This window comes from Poecilia formosa, unplaced genomic scaffold, assembly GCF_000485575.1.
Source record: "Poecilia formosa unplaced genomic scaffold, Poecilia_formosa-5.1.2 Scaffold606, whole genome shotgun sequence".
Taxonomy (NCBI): Eukaryota; Metazoa; Chordata; class Actinopteri; order Cyprinodontiformes; family Poeciliidae; genus Poecilia; species Poecilia formosa.
In genome coordinates, this window is record NW_006800545.1 from 261,926 (window position 1) to 268,798 (window position 6,873).

Sequence of the window (6,873 nt, forward strand, 5' to 3'; positions counted from 1 at the left end):
GTTTGAGTCTAGATTGATTCTGTGAGAAAAAAAAAACACTTATAGATCTACAACTAACTATTGATTATTCTATCGATTTTTCTTCAAAGAAAAAGAAAAATTTCAAACTAATTTTGCACAATTTTCATTTAAGTCATTTTTATACATTAGAAATATATTTAAAAAGCCAACAAATACTTTCAATCATTTTTGAAATAATTTTTTTTTAACATTTTATTGGTTAAAATCCAATTCCAATAATTGCATCTTCTGCTAAATTTTTTTTTTTTATCTTCAATGCAAAATGTTTATATTTTTGTACAATTGTGTCTTAATTACTCCTCTAAGTTGTTCTTTCAGTAAATGGTCTTTTTTTACATTAATTACTAAATTAGTTGATTATTATTTCACTGGTTGAACAGATGAACTCTCTCACCTCGTTGGTTCTGTTTCCGGCCAGTTTCTGCTCCTTCAGTTGCTGCACAAATTTAAAAATTTTACATTTCAGGTTAAAAACATTTTTCACAACAATAACAGTCTAGATATGACATTTTAATGTTTTATATGATAAAAATCAAATTGTAATCAGTTTTCTTACTCAGGCTGAAACACTTAGTGTAATATCCAACATGACCACACGGGGGCGACATGTTTCTGCAGCTTCTCTTACATTTTATTGTTTCTTGACCTTTTTGTTTGTATATTTAGATTACAGGAGCTTTATCATTTCCACCATCAGTCTGATTTGTTTTGTTGATATAAATAATAAAACATGTCATTTTTATTTGTATCAAATCTAAACCATCTTATTAAATCAGACGTTGTTTCTGTTCCTCACCAGATGCCTGAACTCGGCCGCCAGGCTGCCGTTGGACTCCTCCATGTTCATCACCTTGGTGTTCGTTCCCAGGATGTTGAACTTACGGAACCTGGAAACAGACGCCATGTTTCCTTTGACTTTCGAAATGTTGACCTTTGACCTCTGGAAACATTTATTGGGTGTTTATATTTACAAAAAGTGTGACAGCGCTGATAAAAATGAGGAAAAATGATTTCAAATCTCCTTTTCTACCTTTAAATTGATCCATTTTCTGAACAATTTGGACAGAAATGAAGCTTCTCTGTCTTTAATCAGGTTTTTGTGTTTTATCAGATGCTAAAGCTAACCCGGCAGGATGCGGCTGTTTCCTAGGTAACGGGTAAAGTTTCAGACGTACCCTTTCTTCTCTGTGACGTCCCTGTGGGAAACAAACGGCAGAGTTATTGTTGCAGACAGAAGCGGTTTGAACTCGTCCACATGAGCTCAGCTTACTTATCGAACACGGCTTTGACTTTGAGCTGGTAGTTGAACTCATGAAGCTTCACCAGGAACCTGAACACAGACAGGAAGTCAGACGGTCAGGTGCAGAAGAAGTGACTTCCTGCTGAGCTTTCCGGTCGCATTCAGAGCAGTTTGGTTCTTACCGGAGCTTCACGGTGAACTGGACGCCCGTCTTCAGCACCAGCGGTCTCTGTGGGTGTGTGGGCATGCAGGGCTGCCGCTCCACCACCAGAGAGCTGCAAACACAAGCAGACGCCATGTTGGCTCGGCAGCAGCTGCGGCTCAGAGGACGGGACAGAGTCGTACCTGGACAGCAGGTTCTTCAGCAGGTCCAGAGCGCGGTTCTCCAGGTGGCTCTTCTTCTGGGAGATCGGGTCGTTTTCGTACGTGAACTTCTGCTCCAGCTCCAGCATCTTGTTCAGGTGCTGCCGGACCTGCTGCAGCGACTCGGCGACGGCGGTGAACCTGCAGCAGGAGAAACAAACAGGAAGAAGCAGACGGAGAAAACGCTTTTTTTAGCTCCTAGAGTTAAAAAAATTACTTTAATAATGATGGATTATGGTGGAAAAAACAACATTTCCTACAGATTAATTTGTAGGAAATGTTGAAAATTCCAAACGTAGAAAAATAAATAAACTTTTTCTGATTAAAACTAATTAATTTTAAGATGTTTTTCCGATAAAATTGCATCAATATTCCTATAATTAAACAAAAAAGTTCATAGTTATGCTCTTATCCTCCATCGTATTCATTCCTTTTATCCAGAAGGAATGGATAAAATAAAAGCAACTTTTAAAAAATCTTTTCTATCACTTCAAAATCAGAAATAAGATCTGGTATGAGAAAACTAATGATTGGAAATCAGATTTGCTATAAAATAAAATAAATAAACAAACAAATTAATTTAAAAATAATTGTAAAAATCTGAGATAAGGATTGAAAAGAAAAAAAACTTTGAAAATCAACTGGCATGAGAAAACCATTCACTAGATATTTGATATAAAAAAACTAAAATAAATACATAAAAAATTTTAAATAAGATCTGGGATGAAAAAAGTAACAATAAGAAATCAGATTTGCTACAAAAAAATAATAAATAAATAAATATAAAGAAAAAATTGGAAAGAGATTCTAAGATTTGGTTTGAGGAAACCAATAATTGTAAATCAGATTAGATCTAAAGCTCAGCATGTAAATGATATTTAAACTCAGTGTTTATATGACGTTTATCTCAGCGCGCCGCCGCTGCCTCACCAGTTCTGCAGCTGGTCCACGCAGGCGTTGGGCGGGCCGCCGATGCAGGCGATCTGCTGCCGCTGCTTCCACTCCGGCAGCTCCTCGTTGATCAGGTCTTGGATTAAACTCTGGGTGAGGTTGAGCAGCTCGCTCAGGAAGGACACCACCTCCTGCCACACAAAGCGCATCGTCAGTCTACGGGCCTCCACAGGAAACGCTGCAGAGCGCGGCGACGGCGACTCTCACGTGGCGTTTCTGCTTCAGCTCGATGCACATCCTGGTCGTGTTGAACTTCTCCTTCTCCAGCTCCTTCGCCGACATGCCGTTCAGCTCGTTCTCTGCAGGAGGGAAGCTCACATCAGCTGCACAACGAATGTTACACATGGAGGAACATAAACATGGCGACACAGTTTGAGTGAATTTACGCAAATTTGACCTGCTGGGAAAATGTGCAGCAAATTGTCATAAAAACAGATTTAACTGGACGATAAACTGTCCCAGAAGTTACAGCAATAAATATTAATGTTGTTTTGAGAGTCTGAAAGAGCAAAAAACTTTAGATTATATTGAACTTTTAATAGAGGAACTGGTTAAGATATTCTATTTATCCACAACAACAAAATCCGGTCGGATGATGCTGGACCAGAACCCGTCCTGCTTACGGTTCTTCAGCGTGTTCATCTTGAAGTCGTACTCGTCCTGCAGGTCCTCCAGGTTCTTCAGCATCTGATCCATGAACTGGAGGAGAAAAACTGGACCTTTAATGAGGTTTAAACAGAAACCGACAGGATGAATGAGCAGCTTTAATCTGAGTTCATCAAACCTGAACTTTGTCTTTCAGCTCCTTCACTTTGTTGTCCAGCTTCTGCTTCTCCACCACCATGGCCGACACGGCTCCTTCTCCTTCCTGCTGCAGAAACGGCATCAGATTGGTGAGGATCTCAGGTTTTGACCATGTGCAAAAAATACAGAACTAACTGGAAACTTGGCGCCACTGTCTGCACATTTAGTCAGAAACACAGAAGAAGAAGCTAGCAGCAGCTAGCCACGTCTGCTAACTCAAAAATATTTAAATCAGTGGAAGGAGATTTAGATTATTTAGCAGTTTTTGATGAAACAATTAGTCAATTATTGGAATAATTGTCAACTAATTTAGTTGTTGATTCAATGTTAATTGCAATATATGGGCCTTAAAATATGTTATTAACTAGAAAAAAAACTTCTCTTTAAAATGTTGTAAATAACCTTTAATGGTTAAAAATCTGCTTTAATCGATTAGTCTGATTTTTTTAAAACTATAATCATTCTTAGCTGCAGCACTATTTTTTTTAATTTGCAATATGATCAATTAACTTTTGGATAAATTTGGTTAAAGTGGAAAAAACGATAAATTCGCAGGTTTTTACCTCGGCTTCCTTCGCACAGACCAAGATCTTCTGCTCCTCCTTCAGGTTCCTGGAGATGATCATCGCCATGGTAACGGGGTCCTCCTGGAAGCGATCCTGCAGACAGACGGACGCCGGTCAGAGCGCGTTAACCTCTGACCCCTAGGCGGCGGCAGCGGCGTCTCCGACCTGCAGGTTCCTCTTGATCTTGCGGAAGTTGTGCTGCTGCAGGAAGTTGCTCTCCAGAGCGAAGCGGCTGTGCTGGTCGTCCAGCTGCGCCAGCAGGTCGTGGAAGCGGATGGTGGCCAGCGAGTCCTGCACCGCCACCGTATCCCTGACGACGAGCAGGAAGAAAACAACATGGAGGCTTCCAATTTGAATGAATATGCGTTATAACAACATTCCTTTGGGATCAATAAAGTTTCAGAATTTGTTCATGTTTCTCACAGGAAAATTCAAACACTTTTCACAAGGTAAGTTTTCAAACTTTTCCAGCCACAAACCTTAGACATAAAAACATTAAAATGATCTTAAGACACAATTATGTCTTATTATACGAGTTGGGTTGTAACGATTAAGAGAAAATGTACTTTCAGGAGTATTTTCTTTGATATTTTTATGAAGTATTGCTGCTGGTACGTGAACAAACTTGGACTGAAGCAGAATCAGCTCCTTACCAGTCGATGCTCTCGATCCACCTGCTCAGGTACTGCCGGATGTCCATGGGGAAGGAGTCATCGTACAGCTGGTCCACCTGCTCCAGGTACTTACTGTCCAGCATCTGCAGCTGGCACCACTGCGCCATCTGGTGGCCACAAGCAGCAGCTGCATCAGGACTCACTAACTCAATTAGAGAAACTGGCAGTGTTGCAGTACTGGATCTTTTTCATCAATATTAAGAAATGATTGACTTAAAAGAAGCTCATATATTTTGCTGAAAGCTTATTTGTCACCGTCTCCTGAGGGACCAAGATCAGCCCAGAGACCGACTGGAACCACAGACAGAAGTCTGGGTTTCCTCTGTGTTTTATCAGCCACCAGGCTTCACTGCCCTCTAAATTATGACACTTGAATGTTTGGAACATTTTTAACCCAAAAACGCAGCGGGCCGCTGATGGACGACCTTATGACCCCACCGCCAGGCTCAGCAGGTTTTCCCAGGTAAGGCAGACGCTTCCTGATCCAGTTCTCCATTTTGTGTTAAATGATATTTACTAGTGTGACTTTTTGAAAAGTGATATTTTCATTAAAGGGTTTGACCAGAAACCTTCACCTTCCATTTATTACACATCAGAAAATAGATCTGGTGGTCAGATCCTAATGTCGTGTTTGTAGGTGGAATCTTTTGTTTTTGAGGCATGTGAGAAATGAGAAAACGTTCCTGCACAGCAGATAGAAACTGATAAACATCTCACAGTAAACGACAAGTTAAAACCTGTTTGTAACTCAGCAGGTTTTTAACTTTTTCATTGAAATGTTTGAAACAAACCAGTTAAACAACTTAAAGCCTCCAGACTAAAAGAGGCCAAAGCTTAAAGAGCATTTTGTTCAGGATGAAAGAGGTTCAGGTGAGAATCAAAGTTTCCTTCAGATCAACATTAAACATGATTAAATAAATTAATAAAATCTGTATTTGATAAATATTAACATATCAGATGGTCGTGTCAACATGTGGAGAAACTTCAACATTTCAAGATTCTTGGTTCTTTGGCTCAGATTAGAAGCAGAAACTATTATTAGTTTTATTGCTCTTGTGTTTCTGTGCAGAAATTTGTTGGTTGTTAAAGTTTTTTATAGATAAAACTGAAAATCTCCATTAATTTAATAAAATACTGATTAAAAAATTCTTAATATATTTTAAACATTTAAAAAATCCTTTAACCTGAAATGTGAACTTGTTGTTTTTAAACATTTACTTCCACACATCGATGATCAGACAGGATTCCTAACATTCCAACAGGTGAACACATGTCTGCTGTCAGAGGGGGCGGAGCCTCAGGTGGGTCCGGTTTAAGTTCTGGAGAATCAGGTCCAGTTCTCCTGTTTGCTCCGACTCGGTTTGTGTGAACAGAAGGAGAAGCAAAGATCTGATCAGGTGAGTTTTAACTCCACTTTCTACTGGTTTCCAGTCCTGACTGGGTTTTCTCTCTTTGAGCTGCTGGACAGAACCAGAACCAGAACCAGAACTGGGCCTGGTTCTGGTTCTGATGCAGAGCTGCAGCTCCTGATTTCAGTCAGAAACTCTGATTTTCTCTGAGTTTTCATCTGTAACCCAGACAACCAGCTGAGTTTGCTCCCAGTTTCATAGTGGAGTCAAACTGGTACCAGAAGGTTCTGAGTGTTTGTGGCCCGGCTGAGATATCTGGGTTCTGGTTGGTGGATGGAAAATATTTCAATATGAAGTCAATAATTTATTGATCAGAGATGATTTCTCTGGGCTTTTATCAGTAGAAAATCTATATTGAATCAGTCTGTGGTGACAGAGATCAGCTGATCATTTCAATCAATTATTGATCAATAAATAACTGATTATGCTGACATAACAACACAGCGCCCCCTAGAGTATTTAAAACCATCCGCCCCACCCACTGCTGTTATTTAGACCTGAACTGAGTTAAAACATCAAACCATCAGAACCTGTAAAAACTATTGGACCCGATTTACACACCCAGCAGGAAGTCGACTATTTTGGTTCAAAATGTGGCTTTTTTGTTGTTGTTGTTTTTGTTGTTGTTGTTTGCTTTTTGTTTTTGTTTTTTTACATTTTGGTTTTACAAGAAAAAGCAACAACAACAACAACAACAACAAAAGCCACATTTTGAACCAAAATAATCGACTTCCTGCTGGGTGTGTAAATCGGGTCCAATAGTTTTTACAGGTTCTGATGGTTTGATGTTTTAACTCAGTTCAGGTCTAAATAACAGCAGTGGGTGGGGCGGATGGTTTTAAATA

General features: G+C 39.5%; 1 protein-coding gene across 1 annotated transcript in view; it reads right to left on the reverse strand.

Moving 5' to 3' along the window:
- stat1a (signal transducer and activator of transcription 1a) overlaps positions 1-4,729 on the reverse strand; it is a 9,160-nt gene extending 4,431 nt beyond the window's left edge. The window contains exons 1-13 of the mRNA XM_016665665.1: positions 4,599-4,729; positions 4,111-4,255; positions 3,943-4,038; positions 3,360-3,446; positions 3,199-3,274; positions 2,783-2,874; positions 2,555-2,706; positions 1,607-1,765; positions 1,444-1,536; positions 1,292-1,351; positions 1,197-1,217; positions 818-908; positions 372-457 (exon numbers count right to left, since the gene is read on the reverse strand). Of these exons, the coding sequence (XP_016521151.1) occupies positions 372-457; positions 818-908; positions 1,197-1,217; positions 1,292-1,351; positions 1,444-1,536; positions 1,607-1,765; positions 2,555-2,706; positions 2,783-2,874; positions 3,199-3,274; positions 3,360-3,446; positions 3,943-4,038; positions 4,111-4,255; positions 4,599-4,726 (1,286 nt within the window). The 5' untranslated portion in view covers positions 4,727-4,729. The remainder of the gene's footprint in view (positions 1-371; positions 458-817; positions 909-1,196; positions 1,218-1,291; positions 1,352-1,443; positions 1,537-1,606; positions 1,766-2,554; positions 2,707-2,782; positions 2,875-3,198; positions 3,275-3,359; positions 3,447-3,942; positions 4,039-4,110; positions 4,256-4,598) is intronic.
- Positions 4,730-6,873: the final 2,144 nt, after the last annotated feature.